At 52.5% G+C, this 21,672-nt stretch overlaps 3 protein-coding genes across 27 annotated transcripts in view; 2 read left to right on the top strand and 1 right to left on the bottom strand.

The window, feature by feature from the left end:
- STRADA (STE20 related adaptor alpha) overlaps window positions 1-15,496 on the top strand; it is a 32,763-nt gene extending 17,267 nt beyond the window's left edge. For 9 of the 23 annotated variants that reach the window (XM_059878013.1, XM_059878020.1, XM_005220868.5 and 6 more), the window contains 9 exons: window positions 6,465-6,567; window positions 7,079-7,200; window positions 8,641-8,749; window positions 8,853-8,976; window positions 11,021-11,192; window positions 11,718-11,822; window positions 13,595-13,836; window positions 14,116-14,158; window positions 14,629-15,496. In XM_059878013.1, the coding sequence (XP_059733996.1) occupies window positions 6,465-6,567; window positions 7,079-7,200; window positions 8,641-8,749; window positions 8,853-8,976; window positions 11,021-11,192; window positions 11,718-11,822; window positions 13,595-13,836; window positions 14,116-14,158; window positions 14,629-14,781 (1,173 nt within the window). In that variant the 3' untranslated portion in view covers window positions 14,782-15,496. 23 annotated transcript variants of the gene reach the window in all.
- Window positions 15,497-15,602: 106 nt separating this feature from the next.
- LIMD2 (LIM domain containing 2) lies at window positions 15,603-20,326 on the top strand. Of its 3 annotated transcripts, none has more exons than XM_005220837.4 (5): window positions 15,603-17,193; window positions 18,815-18,909; window positions 19,088-19,132; window positions 19,213-19,352; window positions 19,427-20,326. In XM_005220837.4, the coding sequence occupies exons 2-5, from the start codon at window positions 18,868-18,870 to the stop codon at window positions 19,584-19,586; spliced, it is 387 nt and encodes a 128-aa protein (XP_005220894.1). In that variant the 5' UTR covers window positions 15,603-17,193; window positions 18,815-18,867; the 3' UTR covers window positions 19,587-20,326.
- Window positions 17,304-18,852, bottom strand: LOC132342982 (basic proline-rich protein-like). Its single transcript, XM_059878371.1, has 2 exons — window positions 18,762-18,852; window positions 17,304-18,580 (listed from the first exon to the last, which is right to left on the bottom strand). The coding sequence occupies exons 1-2, from the start codon at window positions 18,850-18,852 to the stop codon at window positions 17,304-17,306; spliced, it is 1,368 nt and encodes a 455-aa protein (XP_059734354.1).
- Window positions 20,327-21,672: the final 1,346 nt, after the last annotated feature.

Genomic DNA, 21,672 nt, shown 5'->3' with positions numbered 1-21,672 from the left:
ATTTCCTTTCACCTGTTCACCTGGCTTCTTATCTTTGCCTGTAAGAAGCTGTCTTAAGCAACCGCTCCTGCCGTTTGTACACCAGGAAACTGATCCACGGCACACACACACATCTTATTTCGATAAATTGAGGCTAATTTACCCTGCAGATATTTTGGAGATGTGTAATCATTCCAGTCCTTTACAGTTAGAATCTTTACTTCGATTATTTTTCAGAATGGAGAAAATAAAAAGCACAGATACAGAAGTTGTCCTCTTTTGGAGCAGAAAGTTATTTAAGCTGTGCTTTGCTTTATTCGTGTTCACCAGGTGTAGCAGAGGGCCCAAAAGCCCTTGCTTTCATTCAGAACAGAATGTATCTGACTGAAGAATCAAATTCAGTAATGGTCCCACAAACACAGGTTGCTGTATTAAAACTTCTTTTGTCTTTTTTTTGGCAAATCTATTTTTTATTTCCTGTACTCCCTGGGAAATCACCAACAGTGTCTATAATTTTATAATGAATTTTTATAAAACTATAAGACTCTGAAACCAGCCTATTGAAAGTAATATTGCGTGCTGATGGAAAGTAATTGTATAACTGAAACTATAGCAGTTGAGTTGTACTCAGTAAATACCTGTAGAATAAGAGTCTTGCCAAGTTTCGAAGAGCCATAGATTCATATTTAAAACCCCATATATCTGCAGCATTTTTACTGTGCATCTCTGTGTGTGTGTGTGTTTATATGTAGCACTGTAGGCAGTTTTTGCTATAATGACTTAAGTGGTTTCTATTAATAAATGTAGTCCTAAGTGCAGTGATTGCTGTTTTAAATGTGGGTGTGTCTTCTGCCAAAAACACAAAATGCCAACAACCAATTTCTCTACTCCAGAGCAGCCTCCGGGTGACGCTCGGAGAAAAGTAAGTGATTTCCTAGGCTGTTGCACCGTGGCTGTTGCATGGAGTTGGCTTGTGGAGCTCTGTTTGGTTTTTTGGTTGGCTTATCATTTTACATTTCTGCTCGTCTGCTCTTGAGTTTTATTTGCAATATCATTCTTCTTGTGGGGACTCAGGTTTCACCCCGGAGAGATTCTGATGTGTACTTTGAAAACTGAAAAAACATCTCAGGCACTCTTTCTCTCTCCTCCCCTCCTAGCTCTCCCCGTCACCTGGCCGCCCTCTCCAAAAAAAAAAAAGAGAAAGTTTCAACAGTCTAACGTGGTTATCTTGCAGTGACTGGTGGTACTATATTTTCTGTCCTTAGTCAATTAATAATAGATTTCAGTCCACAGAGAGAATATAGATCTTTGTCTAGATTATAAGGCAGGACTTCAGATCTACTTTAAAAACAAACCCCCAGATTTTAATGTACAAACCAGAAAATGTATTCTTTTATTGGCAGAAGTTTTAAGAATCCTGTCCCACTTCTGACCCTTCTACTTTATTTTGCCAACGGGAATAACAGCAGCAAACCAAGCTGTTTCTGATACGGTGACTCAGTGTCTTATGCAGAGAGAATCAGAGCGCTTTCCTCCATAGACCTCTTTCTCTTTTCCAATGACGACCTTCGTGCCTTTTGCAGGCAGCTCCAAGGTGGGTGAAAGATAATGCTGCTCACTAGGAGTTTATTTTTTTTAGGAGTTTATCTTTGAGCGAAGCTTGCTTGGCAGTGCCTGTCTTTCAGATCCGAATATTTTCCAGTCGGGAGACCAAAAACGTGCCCTATACGAACAGTTAGGTGTTCTTCCGGAGTCCAGTGCCAGTTGTATATAGTTTTATGTTTCCCCAGCTGCTGATTTTATACCAAAAGTCATCCTGTGTGAAACCTGTGGGAAGTTGAATGTACTTATTTGTTGGGCATTTCATAGATAACGTCTCTGTGTGCTTTATTGCATTTTGTTTTACATTCTTTAAACAAAGTTATTTAATGGTCATTTCTCAATATCAGTAGCTTATGTATTTTTCAAATGCTTCAGAATGAACAAAATACTTTTCACGGTAGGGGAAACTAAGAAAAGACTTTGATAGAATAAGTTTCTTTAGGCAATTTGAGAGTACACATTACACTAATAAAACTACGCCATGCTATGTTTAAAGAGAATGGACTTCATATCTCATCTTTTTCATCTGAATTTTGACCTTGTCTAAATCTGAAACAGTATAATGGACTAACCTGTGTTTCTTGTGGGAAAATCAGACCAAACCTCTTCCTTTCGAAATATTATTGCCTTTGTTTGTTTTCCTAAATAAAGATCAGTTTCTCTCTGAGTTTAGACCGTGGAACATCCACAACGCAGAAAGCCTCCATTTTGGGGTCATTTCCAGGGAGCTGGGGACAGAATGGTAGAGGGGCCAAGCAATCAGCGCTAGTTCACTGCATAAACTTCCAAACTGCCCAATGAACTCATTCATATTCCCAGTTACCTAAAGAATTTCATTTTCTAAAACACTTTAAAGTACTTTTCTGTAGTCCACAAAGACAGTTGAAATACTACATTTGTCAAGTTACAAGCTAATCATATCAGTACTTAAATGAATCATTCCTTACCTAAGCTCAACAGAAGTATGGCTTTAGTGCATAGATAGTATGTCTTATATGCACTCTTGGCAAGAGACGCGGAGATGGGTAGTTTTAAGAAAAAGTATCCCATCTGTAGTTTTTCCAAAGGGAATTATTTAAAATGCGTGTAAAAAAATTTATCTCAGGACTCAGCTGTCTTTCACAGTCCTCTTTTTCAAATTAGAGAAACAGAAGGCATTTTGCCTAGAGGTCAGAGGAGAGACCTTAAAACACAGTCGTTCCGGATGTGTTCTCATCGGGGCCAGTTGTTGGCTGCTAATAACACGGACTTTCTCACATGCAGGTGTCAGATTCTCATCTGCAGAGTTCCCCTGGTAACAGGAGCTAGGGAGTGTGTTGTAGCAGGGCTGGCATTCACAGGCTAGGTCTGTATGTTGAACTGTCTCCAATGGAACGGGCTGGTACATTTGCTTCTCCTCTTCAACCCATGGGAATAACAAGGTCATGGGCAGAAAACCTCCTGAGTTCAAATGTTGGCTTAAATTTTCTTTCTTTCTTTTTTTTTTTTTCCATTTTTTGGCCACACCGTACCAGGGAAGTCCCATAAATGATTCTTTTTTAAGTAGATGCCAGCATGGTTGTATGCATCGGGGAATACATAAGTGAAGAGACATACAGGCCTTGTCCCCACAGAGCTTATATTCTAGCATGGGAGACCAGACAGTAGACAGATAAACTGCGGTGATCATTGCAAAGAAAATGCCAGTGACCCCAGTGGGGAAAAGAAGCGAGATGACATCATAAAGTGACTGGGCGCCTGTTTGCCTTTGACTAGAATAGATGAGTTGCAGCCTCGGAGGTGAGGAGGAAGCATCAGTGAGAAGATGGGGAGGGCAGGGAAGGAGCAGGTCAGGAGTGATCCAGACAAAGGCACAGCTGGCGCGCGTTTGCTACGACCACTTGCTCGCGGGGGTCAGGTGCAGCGAGTCTGGGCAGTGAGGCAGCGGCCGAGTCAGGTGGATCCTCGGAGGCCAGAGTAGGGGCTGGGTCTGAAAGCACCCCCTTGGATTTTCTGTTAACTGGCGACCCTGATTTTCCTGAGGGTATATTGATACTTGAGAAAACAGCAAAGCAGAGCGAGAATATGTGTAGCAGGTTTCAGGTTCAAGGTTATGATGGCTGTCTCCTCGATGAGCGCATCCTGCCGCTGAGATTCTCCACAGCTGGGGGTCGCCACCTTGGAGCTCTTCTTGGCTTAGGCTTTTTGCTCAGATCGCTACTCCATTTTGTTCCTTGATGGTCTGAATCTCTCTCAGCTGCGGGAGGCACCTGGCATGTAACCAGTATCTGGTCTGAAGATGAGACTTTGAAGAAGCTGCAGTGGCTGTTAAGTGATCCTGGAACCTGTTTTCAGAGCATCTGAAAGCACAGCTACATGCAAAAACCAAAAGCAAACCAACCTTAACCATGGATCAAGCTCTATTTAGGAGTCTCTGTTTTCTCCATTTTCTCTGTTCCACCTTCTTTGTGGAACAGGAGAACGACCAAAAAGTAGACAGCAGGCGAGGGAGGAGAATACATGTTTACTGAATACCTGTAATCTACCAAGCAGCGCTGAGCTCTGTACATGTTTCATCTCGTCCCATTGTCACAGAAACTCCAACTCCGTGAAGCGGGAATTATTCCAGTGATGAGATAACGGAGATCCCAGGGGTCAGAGGGGCTTGCCCAGGGTCATGGCACAAGTGACAGACTGAGTTCAAGTTCAGCCTCTCCCTGGCCCCTAAGCCTTGAGTCTTAGCATTATCCCGTATGTTTTGCTTCAGATAGTCTTTCCCGAATTATCTTCCCCCAGATTTAACAGATGTGAGACACACAAGGCATCTTTGAGAAATATGTTAGGTTAAACAGTGTTAGTTTTTGTCAAACTACAGAACTTCTCAAAGCCTTTAACATGCGTGCACCCCTTGTGATTGTCCACGAGGAGGAGTGTGCTGCATGTTGTAACTTAACTGGATGTGTCGACTGTTTTTTATGCATTAACTGCCAGGATCAGTGTTCCATGGGGCCTACTTTGGGGAAATCAAAAAGTGGTAGAAGAATGGACAAGAGATAGAGGCATTTTCACTCTGGAGAAAATCCACATGTCCAATAAATACATGAAAAGATGCTCAACTTCATTAGCAATCGGAAATGTAAATCAAACCCACAAAGAGACTGGCAAAAATTAAGTCCAAATACACCAGGTATTGAGGAAAAGCTGGGCTGACAAGAGCAAGAGTATTGCTGGCGGGAGTGTAAACTGATACAACCTTTGTAGAAACCAATTTGGCATTTTTTCTCCTAAAGTCAAATGTTCATATACTCTGTGACCTCCAGTTCTACTCCTCAGTATAAGCTTTAGCGTAACTCCTGCATGTATGTGTCAAGGGACCCATTCGAGTGTGTTTTTAGTAGCACAGTTCATAATAGCAACCCCAAAAGCCCATCAGCATTGAAGGATAGACTGAAGTTGTTCATAAGGTGAATATTACACAGTGTGGCTAAATACAACAATATAGGTGAATCTCAGACATATAAAGTCAATCAAATGAAGACTACAGTTTGCTGACAAGGCTCAACTTTGCTCGACTGGGTTCTCCTTAGTGTAAGCGCTGCTGGAGACAAAACCCCATTTGGTTTCTTGCACCACTGGCAGCATCAGTTGTTTTGAAAGCAGATGTGTTTCAAACGTCAGGGACCCCCCACAAGGCGATACCAGAACATTGCTCAGCTCACACACTCCGCTGGCTCATGCTGAGCCAAGAGCCTCTGAGTCTTTGAAGACCTTTTCCTAACCAGAGGGCAGGTTTATGAACGCAGCCTATGAAATACGAGCTGGTCTAAGAGTCTTCATTTCAGTTAGACACACATCTGAAGAAAAGAGGATCCAAGAGAAAAGTACTGATAGTCCCTAAATAATACAGATAAAGTTAGATCTGGAAGAAGGACACTGAGCCTATTAAACTGAAGGAAGAGCGATTGGCCTGCCTTTTACTTTTTTGGGCATTTCCCATCAGGACCTCACCTGTGATGCCCGCATCCGAAGTGGCTGAGACCCAGCTTCATCTGCAGCTGAAGTGCACGGGGAGCAGGTCCCTTCTGCTGCCTGGGATGAGGGCCGAGACGCGATGGCTCTCTTCCCTGCCTGTAGCCCCATGTGTTAGCTGTTTTCTAGCTTCCCTTAGAAATGTCAGGGAATGACTGGTCTGGCCTCTTTTTTTTTTTTTTTTTTTTAATTTAATTAATTTATTTTGCTGTATGGGGTCTTAGTTGTGGCATGCAAATTCTTAGTTGTGGCCTGTGGGATCTAGTTCCCTGACTAGTGATTGAACCTGGGTCCCCTGTATTGGGAGCTCGGAGTCTAAGCCACTGGACTGCCAGGGAAATCCCTTGGCTGACCTCTTGGTTTGCTCAGGAGGGAGACTCTTATGGCCAATAGTGAGATTCAACATTTGATCTTTGGGAATTATTTTCATCAGGATCTTAATTGCAGCTGGAAATCCAAGAGAACCCCCTACCCACCCATTTCCCTTCTCTTTTCTAAATGTGCCTTTCTCCGGACATCCTTCCCAGGTAAGAATTTCAGAGCTTTTAGCTATGAGCCAGCTAAAGCCACAGCTTTTAGCTATGAGATGAGCCAGTTGTTGGGAAGGACAAGCAAATCAACTCAACTACGCCTGACCCTCATCCCCATCCACATTTGTAGTTAGCCCTCACGCGTACTCTCAATATAGTGCCAGTGGCGGCACTGAACTGGTGAGATTTTACTTTACCTTTCTCATCAAACGGTGCTGGAACTGCTCCAGAGTCCAGATTTGGGTGTTTAGATGCCAGTCTCCTCATGGGTCTGAATTACCGTCTTCCCCATTCCCACCCCTGCCCCCAAGTTTCTCTGACTAACCTCTTTTTCTTTTCCTGTAGACCAATGAGGCGAGCTCAGAGTCGATAGCATCCTTCTCTAAGCCGGAGATCATGAGTAGCTTCCTGCCAGAGGGAGGGTGTTACGAGCTGCTCACCGTTATAGGTAATGTCCGAGACTGTCACGCTCCAGGGAACCGCAGTGGTCTTTTCAGCATCCTCAGATGAATGTGTGCCAGAAGCTGTTAGCCAGTTATCAGGATATGTGGTGACAAAACTGGCTTTTTGGGGAAGGTCTTCTGTGGTTTTCTTCTTCAAGGTATGGAGAAAGAGATCAATCACGTTTTCAGGAGAGGGGCTCTTTTTCAGTTTTTTTCTGCACACTCCTGGTGTCCTGGGCCATCATCAGTTAGGATAGGTGTCTGAGAAGGAACTGATGGAAGAAGAAAAAATCAAGATATAACAGAAGTGAAAGTTTTAATCTGAATTTTCTTTTAAAATCAAGTCTTTTTTTAAAATTGGGGAATAGTTGATTTCCAGTGTTGTGTTAATGTCAGGTATGCAGCAAAGCATTTCAGTTACTCATATACATATATTCATTCTAAAATCAAGTCTCTTTAAAGAAGATGAAAGCTGGTATTGCTCTTGTCCCTGTTTACAGCCTTCTTCTCTTTTAGGCAAAGGATTCGAGGACCTGATGACAGTGAATCTAGCAAGGTACAAACCAACAGGGGAGTATGTGACGGTGCGAAGGATTAACCTCGAGGCTTGCTCCAATGAGATGGTGACGTTCTTACAGGTAATCGGAAAGGACTGTGACACTTGGAGGGTGGGCTCTTAGTCCCAGTAGTAATTGCAAGGCATGTTTACATCTGTCTTCTGAAATAGCTGGCAGGAAACGAAGGTAGACCAAGCCAAGAAGTTAAGGAAGCTCCCAGTGAAGAATCTTGGACGTTTGGTATTAAGGATTCTGCAGCACTGCTCAGCCCGATGTATATTTCCCTCTTCTCTAGAGACGCATTGTGGCTCATGTATTCATGTATCTGTTATTCAGCGAGGCTAAGTAACTCGCCCCTGGTCACATACACACTAGTAAGTGACGAGCTCCACACTCAGACAGTCTCTTTTCTGGTGCAGGGAGGAGGGCCTGAGTCAGTGTATTTTAAGTACAGTTGGTTGGGCCCCTTCCCCTTCTTCAGTTACAGCGTTTTTCTGAATTCAACTCCTCTGAAGGTGCTCTGATACCAGTTCATATGTTCAGAGTAGTTTTGTGGGTCTCGGGGTGGGACAGAAAGTCAATCCTAGCTCAGTTATTTGGAAAAAGCATACCTGAGTTTGTTCGAGAGCGCACTGGGTTCTGTGATTCTTTTCTTCATTCTGTAGAACTGTGGACAGGTTAGAAGGGGCTGGCTGTTTGGCCTTGGCTCATTTCCCAGAGGCCAGGACCCTGGAGTTTCTGCAGTTCTTTTGTGCAATTTTTTTTCACATCTTTTGTCCAAATTTACTTTAGAATTCCATCAGTCTTAGGCTTTCTATAGCTGCTGCTGAGGAGAGGAGCTCTCAACCTGAGGTCGCTGGAGAAATCTCTTCTCATGTTTAGTAGTTGTTCTTAAGGCGCTCTTTCCACATTTCTGTTTCTAACAACACTTTCCTTTGTAATAGGAAAACATTTTTTGTTGTTGTTGTTTTCTTGTCTTAAAGAGGAGTTGTGTGCCTTGGCCCTTGAAGGTGAGCTAAGCTTTTAACTTCCCAAGTCTTCAGTCTGCAGTTTGTTTTCACGTCTCCGAGGCAGTGCACTGCCACCCTCTGCTGTCTCAGCAGTTGCCCTGGCGGTGGGGAATGGTTCTCAGGCCCTTTAGGACTGGCTGGCAGAGCCGGAGTTAGGCAGAAGCTGGTGGAGCAGGGCTGACTTCCCTGCAGAGACAGCAGAGCCCGGCTCCTCTCACCTCAGTCCCGGTCGCTCCCGGGACTCTCGGTCCCCGTAGTGTTCACGCTGCCACTGTCACGTTGTGCCTTCTCCTCGGGGACCCTTGGTTCTTTTTTGTTTTTTAATATTTATTTGGCTGCACCAGGTCTTAGTTGCAGCATGAGAACTGTAAGTTGCGACATGTGCGATTGAGTTCCCTGACCAGGGATCGAACCCAGGCCCCTGGCGTTGCAGAGTGTGGAGTCTGAGCCACAGGACCACCAGGGCAGTCGCTGCCCCCTGGTTCTGACTGCAGCTCACCAATGCTTACAGGGGGAGCTCCACGTCTCTAAACTCTTCAGCCACCCCAACATCCTACCCTACGGAGCCACCTTCATTGCGGACAACGAGCTGTGGGTCGTCACGTCGTTCATGGCGTACGGTGAGTGGGCAGGGGGTCCTGGCGGAGAGGGGTTCTGTGCGCTCTGCCAGCAGCTCGCTCATGCGCCGCCTACCTACCCTGTCCCCTCGGCCCTCTTCCTCAGGCTCCGCCAAGGACCTCATCTGCACGCACTTCATGGACGGCATGAGCGAGCTGGCCATCGCTTACATCCTGCAGGGGGCGCTCAAGGCCTTGGACTACATCCACCACATGGGCTACGTGCACAGGTGCTTGCTTTCGCAGGCCTCTCAGCCTTTCCACGAGCGGTGTCTGGGATCGTGAGCCCTCAAAGGAACGGTTGAAGGTTGAAGTCAGTGAAGCCAGAGGTTAAGTCGAGGCGCGAGTCCTGCCCTTCCTCTGCTGGAGGCGCGGAGCATTTGCCCTGTCCGTGCGAAGCTGCTGACTTTCTCTTTACTGAGCAGCTTTTTCCTGAGGACTGTGTGAGGGGACTGACTATCCAATGTGGGCCTCTGCACCCACCCGTTCCCTCCTTGGAGCACCCCTGCTGGGGTGTGCTCCCCGGAGTCAGCCCTCAGCTGGGAGGCTCAGGAAAAGACAGATTGCTCAGTAGATGGTGTTGGGGAGAAGCAGTTCGGGGTAGGAAAGATGGTACAACCAGGACCTCTCCCTAATTCCATGTGCGGAGGAGTAGTTCAGATGTTTGCAAGGCCTAAATGCAAGCTCTAGGCTTACATAGAAGGAAATGCAAGGAAATATTTTTGTGACCTGAGGCACACCATAACTTCTAAATGTTTTACACACACAAAACATAAGGCCCAAAAAAAAAAAATGGATTTGATTTGATTATATCAAGATTAAAGCTTTCTTTCCAATACAGGGCACCAGGGACAAAGTTAAGAAAGGAGTTAGAGTGTGGAAGCTGTTCATTTTGTCCAAAACCGATTTTGTGAATCCGTAAGAAAAAGATAGCAAAGCAATAGAAAAATGAGCAAAGGATATGAAGTTTATACAAGGGAAAACCCAAAACACTAATAATGGTCATATGAACACTCCAGAGAGGCTTTGCAGGTGGCACAGTGGTAAAGAACCCGCCTGCCAATGCAGGAGACCTAAGAGACTCAGGTTTGGTCCCTGAGTCGTGAAGATCCCCAGGAGTAGGAAATGGCACCCCACTCCAGTATTCTTGCCTGGGAAATCCTATGGACAGAGGAGCCTGCCGGGCTACAGCCTATGGGGTCACAAAGAGTCACACATGACTCAGCAAGAATTAGAAAATCAAATGAAAACAAGGTTATGTCACTTTATGCCCGTGGGGGGCCTGGCAGGGATTCAGAGGCTGGGTGAGGACCAGTGTGGTGAGGAGGTGGGCCTCCCATCCACATGGTAGAAGGTGGCCCCACACAGCCAGTCAGCGTCACTCAGACCCGGGGCCGTCGGTGCTGCGTTTGGGTGCACACCCCAAAGAAACCCACAGGCACCTCAGGGGATGTGTGCATAGACATCTGTGTTCATATTCGTGCTGATTAGAGTCAACCTGAGTGCCCTTTCCTAGAAGAATGGATTAGTAAATGTCAGACCCCACTCCAGAGTGCAGGTGGCAATTAGAAGCAACAATGAGGTGTATACCATTGGCAACACAGTGGAGCTCAGAAACATAACCCTGAAACATGGGCTGCCTAACACAGTACCATTAGGTCAAAACAGAAAATGCGTGCGAAACAGTAGTACACTTTGTGAGAACACCTACAGACGGAAAGTACAGATTAAAGAGGAAGACACTAGAGGAAGCAGTGGTCTGTGAGCATAAAAGAGAACTTGAACAAAACATAAATAAGTTTTAAAACCTCGTAATGTGTAAATGGGGTCATGATGTTTTTTCTCTTTCCGTATGTTTGGAATTTTTCACAAAAATACATGTTCAGGTATATATAATATGTATGTATATGTGTACTCACATATTATATGTATATATATGTTGTTTAGTGGCTAAGTCACGTCCGATTCTTTTGCAATCCCATGGACTGTAACCCACCAGGCTCTTCTGTCCATGGGATTTCCCAGATAAGAATACTGGAGTGGGTTGCCATTTCCTTCTCCAGGGGATCTTCCTGACCCAGGGATCAAACCTGAGTCTCCTTCTTGGCAGGCGGATTCTTTAACACTGAGCCACCAGGAAAGCAATAATCTGTATGTATGTGTATAATACACACCCCAGGGGAGAGAGCTAACTGGGTCTAGTGTGTGAAGACAAAGGTTTGTGCTGTGAGGGCCTCCTCTGCCGCCTGGTGACACACACCCCCCGCCCACCAGGAGCGTCAAAGCCAGCCACGTTCTGATCTCCGCCGATGGGAAGGTCTACCTTTCGGGTTTACGCAGCAACCTCAGCATGATCAGCCATGGGCAGCGGCAGCGTGTGGTCCATGACTTCCCCAAGTACAGTATCAAGGTTCTGCCCTGGCTCAGCCCGGAGGTCCTCCAGCAGGTCGGTGCCCTGGATCTCAGGAGCCCCTGCCCCCACCGACTTGTGATACCACCCTCCAAGGAGGCCTTCAAGAAGTTCTAGGGATGGGGGGGCGCCCTCTGCTTCTGAGCGGAGTCGGGGGTTCTTGGAAAGAGGGCTCCCCTGTTGGCCGGTAGACCTGGGAGGCCCCTTGCAGCACAGGTATGCTGTGTCCCTGGCAGGTGATGCCGTTACCCCTGGCGGGTCCTGAGCTGCACTGAGACTCCCTTCAGAGATGCTCCCATCTTACGGGAAGAGAGAGCGCCAGATTCTCGAGCATTTGGCGCTCTGCATCCCTGCTCTAAGCGGGGCACTCCCCCCTGCTCCCACACAGCCTTAGCCAGACACTCTTTAGTTCTAAAATAGCAGCAACTCCTCAGCGTACAGGTGAGGGAAGCCTCGCAGCTCATCCCAGTTTGGGGAGTTTCTGCTCCACCTGCTTCTTTGTCTAAGAACAACAACCAAGGCTCCAGTGGAGTGACCTGTGGCTCTTCTCTCCTGATATAGAATCTCCAGGGTTACGATGCCAAGTCTGACATCTACAGTGTGGGAATCACGGCCTGTGAGCTGGCCAATGGCCACGTCCCCTTTAAAGACATGCCTGCCACCCAGGTGAGCCTGCAGCTAGGGATCTCCTTCTGTCCTCCTTTCCTGTCTGCCTCCCACAAATGCTTGTTGAGGACCTCACACTCTGGACACCAGCCCGAGATGCTAGGATGAATACCCCAGGCCTTTCCTCCAAGAGCCCCAGTGTGTGTGGAGAGGGTATAGTTGTGTGACTGTTCACTTGTGTCTGTGATAATTGTGGTGGAAATGGAGCCTGGGAGGTGGGGGTCACAGAAGTAAGCGCTGCTCATGATCACAGGCCTGGAGCCCACATACCAAGTGTGTATTTTTACTTTTAAACTGACATTTCCCCCCCTCCACCCAATTTTTGGCTGCACCACATGGCATGTAGGATCTTAGTTCCCCAGCCAGGGATTGAACCCATGCCCCTGCAGTAGAAGTGTGGTCTTAACCAACTTGACCTCCAGGAAAGTCCCTGAGAAGTTTTTCAAGTTTATAAAATATGTTTTGTTTTTTTACTTTGATCAGTATACCTGAAAGCTGTTGTTCTTCAGATACTAAGTCATGTCCAGGTCTTTGCAACCCCATGGACTGCCACACGCCAGGCTTCCCTGTCCTCCACTGTCTGCCGGAGTTTGCTCAAGTTCATGTCCATTGAGTCGGTGATGCTGTAGAAGGCCGACTTCTAATTTAGAATTAGACTTCTCAGGTTCAGTGCTACCACTTTCCAGTCAATACCTTTGCAATCTCCAGCCTCCTTCTGTTCATGCTCCCTCCGCTTTTTTTAATTTACTTATTTTTAGTTGGAGGATAATTGCTTCACAATAGTGTGTTGGTTTCTGCCGTACATCAGCATGAATCAGCCATCAGTGAACACATGTCCCCTCCTTCTTGAACCTCCCTCCCACCTCCCACCCTGTTCACGCCCCTTTGAATTGCCTGCTGCCCTTGGCTTCTTGGTGCACATGCAGCCAGGAGTCTGTATTGTCTCCCTTGGAGCTGGACTCAGGGAAGAGACTTATCCAGATCTTGCCAAGTCCAGGAAGTGGACTTGGGCTCTTTGGGCAAGGATTACCTGGGGCCAAAGTTCCTGGAGCATGATCTCGACCTGGAGGAGGTGGTGGGGGCCGGAGGGGTTGGGTTGTGCCCGTTGAGTAAGCCTCTCCTTGAACCCACAGATGGCCTGCCCCGTGGGGACACAGGCGGCTGGAGAGGGGCCAGAGGGCAGCTCTAGAGGAGGGAACCCGGGGCGGCTTCAGGGAGGGGACACTTGAGACTTGAAGGCAAATAGGAATTAACTAGGTGAAGAATGGGAGCTTCCAGTGGAAGGAAACTTTTCAGCAGAGGGAATAGCCTGTGACAGACCCAGTCAAGAAAGCACAGAATCTGAGGACAGGAGGTAGTCATATGGCTGAAGTATGAGTGCTTCTGCGGGGCTGCCAGGTGGCGTGGCTGGAGAAGGAAGCCCAGGCAGGTCACGAGGGCCTTTGTGGGCCAGGCCAGCATGTTCCGTTCCTGTCCTAGGGCATGTGGAGAACTGTCAAAGGCTTCTGAGCACAGGAGTAATAGCATCAGATGCGTGTTTCAGAAAAGTGAGTCTCGCAGATGGATGAGCTCTGATGGACTAGACAAGAGGGTGTGGATGTCTGTCTAGGTACAGAGTCGAGAAAATCAGAGTAAGACAGTGACAGGCCTTTTCCCACTTCTGTCTTTGCTGCCCCTGAATCACTCATGTGTTTGGGGAAAAGTGGACTTGTGAAGGAATTCTAGTCCTTCCGGGGGCCTCTCCAGCCTGGCCCTGGCTCTGTCCTCCCCAGATGCTGCTGGAGAAGCTGAACGGCACGGTGCCCTGCCTGCTGGACACCAGCACCATCCCCGCCGAGGAGCTGACCATGAGCACCTCGCGCTCCGCGGCCAACTCGGGCTTGAGCGAGAGCCTGGCCCCCAGCACCCCCAGGACCTCCAACGGCGACTCGCCCTCCCACCCCTACCACCGCACCTTCTCGCCTCACTTCCACCACTTTGTGGAGCAGTGCCTTCAGCGCAATCCGGACATGAGGTGCACCTGTGGGGCTTGGGGTGGGCCTTGCGGGGAACCCGGGGCTGGGGCGGGTGTTGGAGAGGACGCACCTGTCCCAGAAAGGTCTGGGTTCCCTGGAGGAGTCCGAAGTCCCCACAGTGGGAGCGGGTGGCACAGGGTTTGCTAGGAAGCCAGCTGGGTCACTCTGGCTGTTGTTTCTTGAGCCGAGGGAAGGAGAGGGGCACCTGAGGGTAAGGCAGTGGCAGCAGGATTCTGGAAATGGCACAGGGGTGATGCTGGCCTCTTCTTCCTCTGCAGACCAAGCGCCAGCACCCTCCTGAACCATTCTTTCTTCAAGCAGGTACAGTAGCCTTCCCTGGGCCCCCTGCTGGTGGTTTTCCTTGCTTGTGGCTCCAGCCACCCTCAGTCCCCTTAGTTTTGGGTCTTTAGATATTATCTCCTCCTCCCTGGTGGAGGCTCAAATGGTAAAGAATCTGCCTGCAGTGTGGGAGACCCGGGTTCAGTCCTTGGGTCGGAAGATCCCCTGGAGAAGGGGATTCTTGCCTGGAGAATTCCACGGACAGAGAAGCCTTGCAGGCTACAGTCCAGGGGTGGCAGAAGAGTCAGACATGACTGCATGACTAACACTTTCACTTTCTCGATGGGTCAGAGACATGACCATGTTTCCAAAGTCCATTAAAGGCACTGCTCCTTCCTCTCCCCTCAGAGACTCCTGCCTCTAGCAGCCTGCTTGTCCCTGACCCATGGTCCCTTGCCCCACCATGTCCTGAGGCTGGAAGCAACAGGATCCACCCGCAACTCTCTCCCCAGATCAAGCGACGTGCCTCAGAAGCTCTGCCCGAGTTACTCCGACCTGTCACCCCCATCACCACTTTTGAAGGCAGACAGTCTCAGGATCACAGTGGGATCTTTGGCCTGGTAACAAACCTGGAAGAGCTGGAGGTGGACGACTGGGAGTTCTGAGCCTCTAAAGAAGGTGCCTGTTCTCCATCCTGGGCTGCGTGCGCCTCCGGGACCCTTCCTGAGGGCTGGCCACATTCCCACCCTCTTGGGGGCAGATGGGGCAGAAAGGACATTTCCACCAGGAGAGCTGGCTGCTTAGGGACTGGAAAGGCAATTCTTGGAGAGAAACTTTACTGCTTCAAGGCTTTTGAGACATGAGGGAACCCCAACACCCAGGGATTGGGAGGGGCCAGAAATCTAACATTCCCTGTCCTGTGAGCTCAGGCAGCCTGACCTCTGCAGAAGAAAGAGCCACTGTCCTGGCCTGGCCGTGGGGGTTGTGAAGTCCAAGCCCAGGGTTATATTTGCCTGGGGAGCTGTGGCTTCCCATGCTGGCTCTCCCATCAGCCTAGTTCCTTTCTTCTCCCCTAGTCTCAGATCCTATAGGTCTATGGAGGGACCCCGCCCCATTCCCCCAGGCTTCTCCCTAATAACTGAAGGACAGGGTATTTTTTTCTCTTTAAGCACTAGATTAAGGCTTGGGTGGTCCATCCTCCTTTCACTCGGCCCCTGACACCTCACTTTGGTTCATCTGGGTAGCTCCTTCCTTTCCCACCAGGAGTCCATCTAACTGACCCCTGCTGGCTGCCTTGGTGCTGCCCAGCCTGAGGGGCTTAAGTTCTTATGCCATGTTAGTTTCATTGCCAGAACAAATTAAAAAGTTCCAGAGAATCCACTGGAGAGTGACATCGTTGTGCGTTGGCCATGCAGGCTCGGACACAGGTCATCCCGCCCTGGGTTCTGCCATCTGAGAGCGTTTCCATGCATGCCCATGGAGGCATAGCAGTGACCTCCTTCACGAGACAGCCTCACAACACATGTTTCCTTTAAAACCCATGATAGATTTGTTTTTATCTGATGTTGGGACCATTTTAGCCTGTCTCCATCAAAACACTTTGGAGCAGGAAGGGTCTGAGTGCTGGCCCTTCCTCGGGACCACATCTGGGCCAGTGGAGGCCAGGCAGAAGAGGCTCCCTTTTGGAAGCAAAGGAGGTGAAGGGGGTTGTTTTGCAACAGAACTTGTGGTGTCTCCTTACCTTGGAAACTAATACTCAGAGAGCAGGTAATCCAAGACCCAGACCCGGTCCTCCCCTTTGTCCTGGCTGCTGGCCAGGAGTCTGGGCCAGGGGTCAGGGGATGACTTGGGTCTCCTCCACGCTGCTTCCTCCTGACCTGCGTGTGCCCCGGCCGGGCCCCTTCCCCTACCCGTCCCTCAGGGTGGGCGCCCCTCCAGCGAGCCCCAGCCTTCAAACGTCAGATCAGGGAAGTGCCCCTCCCTCTTCCCTGTGGCTGCTTCAACCCATCGCATGCCCTCGCTTTCCCTTTCCTGAGAAACTATAACAACACTTTGAAAAATAGAAGACCTTCCCCAGTTACAGGGGTTAAGGAGAAGGCAGGACCCTGGCGGGAGCGGGGAGCCCTGAAATGGAGGGAGTGAGCAGGCCAGCTCACATTTATTTCCACTCCTCCTGCCCAGCTCTTTTTTTTTTTTTTTCTTTAAACCTCAAGTTCCCTTTTCTTTACACCATTATCAGCTTGTTTTCTTTACTCTGGTCTGCTTGCTTCACCTTGCCATCAGCTCATCCTTAGCGCCCAGAGTGCTGATTCTGTGGGAACTGCTGCTGCTCAGCACACGGATGGTCCTGGGAAGGGCAGGGGGGCCGAGGGGCAGGCGGTGCCCAGGGGCTAGCCCAGCGCTGCTCTCCACACCTCCGGGGGCTTCACCTTTCTCACATCACCACAACCCCCTTGAGAATCTGAAGACAGGTGTGGAAGCTCAGCGAGAAAAGAGAGGCCCCTTAACAGTTTCAGTTCTCACACACCCCATCCGGGAAGGCCTGAGGGCTCCAGCTCAACCCGAATGTAAATCTTCCTCCAAAGAGGGACAGGGGTCTAAGGAGAAAAGTGAACCACAGGGAGGGTGCCCTGAGGCAGCCATGGGAACAGCCTGGGGCTGGGGTGCCCGATGCCTCCCTCACTCCCGTGCCAGGCAGACAGCGCTGAGCCCTTCTGTTCCTGACAAGTGTGTGGGCCTCGTCTGGAGCCGCTCCTTCTGTTCCTGCCACCATGTGGGCAGGAGCTATGTTTAGCGCTGTGCTTTGTGAAACAGCTTCCAGCCGGATGGCAGGCGCAGCTCAGCAGTCCCTGGCGTCCCTGCAGAGATGCCGTGGGGACAGGCTCCCCTGTGCTCTTTGGGGAGCTGAGAAGTCAGACGCCTGGCCTCCTGTGTACCCGGGACTTGTGGTGCCCACCGGCTTGACCACAGGGACAGGGGTCCAGAGGCCCAGCCTCTGACGCCAACCCTGGTGCTCGGCTTTGTTACTTGAACAAGTCACTTCAGATCTTCAGGCCTTGCCTCCTGTGTCAAATGAGGTTTGGATGAACCCAGGTTTGCATGTTTGAAGGCTGGAAATCTTTCCCCAGAGGGGGTGCCCTCGACCTCTCAGGCAGCGGTGCCTGCTGGAGCCGGGAGTGGGGGTTGACTAAGCCGACAAAGTCGGGCCCCAGAGGCGCTTTGGGACGGGGCCCTCGCGAGGGCCACTGCAATGGGCACCGCAGGCGCAGGCTGCCGGGCGCCAGAAGGGGCTGAGGGCTGGTGGCCACGGGGGCCCCCAGGGCCCTGCCTGTGGCGGGGCCGAGCCTCGCACGGCAGGATCGCGTGCCGGGCCGCTCCTGCCATCTCTGCGTCCGAGGGGGCGTGGGAGCCGCGCGGGGACGCCGGCAGGGCCCCCGGAGCGGGGAAATGGAAGCAGCCAAAGGCCCAGGCGCGCCCAGTTATCCTTTGCCGCCGCCTCGTCGGGAGCGCCATTTGTCACCCGAGTCATCTCTCCACCTGTACTGGTCCCTGACCCGAGGCCTCCGGGGCGGACCCTCCGGCTCCGGTCCCTGCCTCGGTCCTGAGCGGGCCGACGGGGCGACGGGTTTCGCGAGGCGGGCAAGCGCGAAGCCCGAGGGGCGGTGCGGAGCGCGGGGTCAGCGCGGGGGGCAGACAAAGGCGGGGGACGCCGAGCGAGGGGAAGACAAAGCGCAGAAAGGGGGTCGGCGGCGGCGCCGGGGCCCCGGAGGCGGCACCGGGCGCGGCGGAGCCAATGGGCGGGCGCGGGGCGGGGGCCGGCGGGGGCGGCGCCGCGATAAGGCGGCGGCGGCCGCGGCCGCTTAGGGACCACTGGCAGCGGCGGCAGCTCGCCCCCGCGCGCTCCTCGCACCCGAGGCTTCCCCCGGAGACCGACCCCCGTCCCGCGGCCCAGGCCGGGGCCCGGTGAGACCCGCGGGCGGGCCGGGGGAGGGGCCGGGGTCCGGCTCGCGATTCGGGCGGCCCAGGTGGGGGCTGTGGGCGCAGGGGCCGCCGCCCACCGGGTCCCGACGCCGAGCGTCTCAGTCCGTCGCTCTCGCCCGGGGTCCCGAGGCCGGTGTCCATCCCCTCGGCTGGGCCCGCCGGGGTCCTGGGTCTGGGGTCCGGTCCACGCGGGTTCGGAGCGGAGGAGCGGGCGGCAGCTCGGCGGGGCGGGGCGGGGCGGGGCGGGTGGCCCAGCCGCGGGCGCTGTCCAGGGGCTGGGTCCGCCGAACAGAGCGTACCCGAGGCCCCGCACTGGGCAGCTTCGGGCCGGGGTCAGGCCGGGGCAGCCGCTTCTGGCCGCGGCCCCACTGGGGCCGCCCGCCTCTAACCTCCACTCGCACCAGGCGGCGTCCGGGTCCGCGAAGCGTTCGGGCGGCTGCGCGGATCCCCTCCCCCAGCCGCTGCCCGCTAACTCCGCTCCTCCTGGGACACATGGTTCCACTCAGGGACCCCTGCCCCCTGGGGAGCCGCGTGGAGGCCGAGCGGGCGAAGCAGGGGGTGGGTGAGGGCGGAAGTGGCAAGACCCAGAGCAACAGGAAATGACTTAGGGAAAGTCCCAACCACAGCCCCCCAGCCCCCTGCCTGTAAACACCCCTACCCTCACCCTGGGGGCTGGGAAGGGCTTGTAGGGCCCTCCCAACCGACTTCCCCTTGCAGAACCCAGCGGGTGCCGCGTCTCCACACTGGGCCTCCATCGCCTCCAACGAGCCATGTTCCAGGCCGCCGGAGCCGCCCAGGCCACCCCCTCCCATGTAGGTGATCAGCCGGGGTGGGAGGGCACTCCATCCCTGCAGGTGTCTGGCCTGAAGGGACGAGGAGCTGCCTGTTTGCCGGTCTCCCTCCCCTTCCCCCTTGAGTGTCCCTGGGATCTGGGCTGGTGATGGTCTAGGGCCCTCCTCAGCTGACCCTGCCCCACCGCCTCTCTCTTAGGAAGCCAAAGGTGGCGGTTCCAGCAGCACGGTTCAGCGCTCCAAGGTAGGGCCCCGAGGCTGGGCTGTGCAGGGAGGAAGGGGTGGGCGCCGGTCAGGCCCCTGATGGAGTCTCTCCTGGAACAGTCCTTCAGCCTTCGGGCCCAGGTGAAGGAGACCTGCGCCGCCTGCCAGAAGACCGTGTACCCCATGGAGCGACTGGTGGCCGACAAGCTCATTTTCCACAGCTCTTGCTTCTGCTGCAAGCACTGTCACACCAAGCTCAGGTGCGCCCCCGTCCTGACCCCGCCCCAGCCCTCCTGACCCGGCCTGACCTGACCACAGTGTTCTGCTTCTGCAGCCTGGGCAGCTACGCAGCACTGCACGGGGAATTCTACTGCAAGCCCCACTTTCAGCAGCTGTTTAAGAGCAAAGGCAACTACGATGAAGGCTTCGGCCGGAAGCAGCACAAGGAGCTCTGGGCCCACAAGGAGGTGGACCCCGGCACCAAGACAGCCTGAGGCCCCTCTGGCTGTCCACTCCCTCCTCCCCCCACAGAGGGCCTGGAGCAGGCATCGGAACGGTGGGAGAGAGACTGGACGGCCGGCCCCGGGTGAGGGTGGAAAGGGGATGAGGCCATTTTGCTCAGGCAGAGGGTTGCAGGGGCAGGGCTCTGCTCCAGGATGCCTTCCTTCTTCCTCAGCCGGTGGGGGTTCGGGAACCAGGATTGGGGTTTGCTCACCACCCTACTTCCTGTTTCTTTCAGCCTACCCCACCTCACCCCAGGGCCCCCCTGGGAGGCCCTCAAACTCAGCTTCCCTATCTAGGTGCCTTTTCTCCAGCAAGGAGTCAGCATGCCCCCTCAGGGTCCCAAGCTCCCTCACTGCCACCCAGGGGCCTGTGTGGCCCCCACGTCTCCCCATCTACCTCTGCCCTTAGCCTGGTCCTGAGCCATGGAGACTGGAGGAAGGTGAGCCAGGGTGCCCCCTTCTGGGCCTCTCCAAATGTCCCCCAGCACCCAGTGGGGGAAGGGAGGGGAACTGCAACAGCTCTGGGCCCCCTCCACCTGCAGAGGTGAGGCAGGGCATGCCTGTTAGGGCCGGGACCACCCCACAGTGCGGAGGCAGCGGAAGGGAAAGCACCCGCCAGGCTGAGAGCCACAGGGACTGGTGGGGGGCTGGCGGGGCCACATTCCCCCTCCTCCTACTTCTGCCGGTTTTGACTGTTGTAATCAATCCTATTTTAAACGTGTTTCGACAGATTCTGACTCTGTATTGTATGGCCGATGGGGGGCGGTTTGTGGCAGGAAGGACTCACCACACAGAGGTGAAGGGGAACAGCATCAGGCCAACGCACTCCTGGCCCTGACTGGTGGCGGTGGCTGGTGGTCAGGGTAATGGGTGTCAGGGGTCTATCAGGCAGCCTGAGAAAAGGGGGTGTTCTTCCCAACCAGGTCTCTCCATGCTGCCGAACTCAGTTTGAGGACTGAACCCCACTGGGTCTCTCAACCTGTGTTGCCCAAGGCCGGGCCATCAGCGGGTGACAGTGCTGAGCCTCACTGCACTTTTGCTGAGTCCTTACCTAGATCCTCTTTGTCCTGGCAATCAGGAAGGGATGGTGAACCAGCGGATCCAACAAGTTGTGTCCAAGAGCTTAGTCTATATGCCCTTTCCTCAGCAAGGAGTCAGTGTGCCCCTTCAGGGTCCCTCTTCCTTCTGCTTTTCCAGCTCCAGGGACTGGGGCACTCGGTCACCATCCCAAGTAGTCAAAGGAGAAACAGCTCTTCTGCTTCTCTTGGGGACAACAGTTTACAGTGACACAAACAAGGAGGACCTAAGACCCCACCCCTCAGGAGAATACAGACAGGAAGTCCGGACTGTCCTGCCCCAGACCCAACTGTCCTGGTTTCCCCCAGCTGACTGGACTGTGTAAATTGGCAGAACAAGAGGGCAGACTCCTAGGGGATTACCCGACCCTAACGCTATGCAAGTCCTTAAGTTCCTCAGTGACCTCGTGCCCACAGAACAGGGCAGGAAGCAGGGCCTCGAGCTCCGGTGGTAGGCCACTGTGCTGTGTTGCCTTTGGAAGTGACAGAGCTAACAGGACGCAGAGTAGGCATTCTGAACCTGGGTCCTCAGAGCATGAGGGGAATGCACAGAGCCTCACTCAGGGCAGCTCTAACTTCTGCACCAGAGGCTTCAGCTGGAGACGAGGATGGTCTTCCTCTGCTCAGAGATAAGCAACAGCATCACATCACCCAAGAGCTACCAGAGGTGGCTCATGGCGGTACCTGCCCTGCAAGGATGTGACTCCAGTCAGCAAGGACTTCCCGGGGCTGGGAGGACTAGTGGGTGCCACAGAAGTCCTAGGAACTGAGCCATGGTGACGCTCAAGTCGGGTGAGCTGACAGTGTCACCTCAGGAAGTCAGCTGTGGTAGGACCATCCTCAGTAGATCTCCGAGGATTTAGGGAGGAAGAGAGGGTGCCACCTCTGAGCTGGTAGTGGTACCAGCCAAGTCCCACCAACCGAGGACCCCTCTGGGAGTCATTTCAAGTTCTCTGCTGAGGGATGCAAGCTTGTTGACAGGCAGCATAACCTGGTTTCTC

This window comes from Bos taurus, chromosome 19, assembly GCF_002263795.3.
Source record: "Bos taurus isolate L1 Dominette 01449 registration number 42190680 breed Hereford chromosome 19, ARS-UCD2.0, whole genome shotgun sequence".
In the NCBI taxonomy this organism is placed as follows: Eukaryota; Metazoa; Chordata; class Mammalia; order Artiodactyla; family Bovidae; genus Bos; species Bos taurus.
The sequence above is the reverse complement of the archived record's forward strand: the minus strand, read 5'-3'. Positions and strand labels throughout refer to the sequence as shown.

Bases quoted from the DNA above. Each gene is read 5' to 3' on its own strand.
- LOC132342982 (XM_059878371.1), bottom strand. From the start codon at position 18,852: ATGGAGGCCCAGTGTGGAGACGCGGCACCCGCTGGGTTCTGCAAGGGG. The intron at 18,581-18,761 runs GTGAGGGTAGGG...CATGTGTCCCAG, and splicing joins AGCCCTTCCCAGCCCCCAGG to GAGGAGCGGAGTTAGCGGGC.
- LIMD2 (XM_005220837.4), top strand. From the start codon at position 18,868: ATGTTCCAGGCCGCCGGAGCCGCCCAGGCCACCCCCTCCCAT. The intron at 19,133-19,212 runs GTAGGGCCCCGA...CTCCTGGAACAG, and splicing joins GCACGGTTCAGCGCTCCAAG to TCCTTCAGCCTTCGGGCCCA. The intron at 19,353-19,426 runs GTGCGCCCCCGT...CTGCTTCTGCAG, and splicing joins CACTGTCACACCAAGCTCAG to CCTGGGCAGCTACGCAGCAC.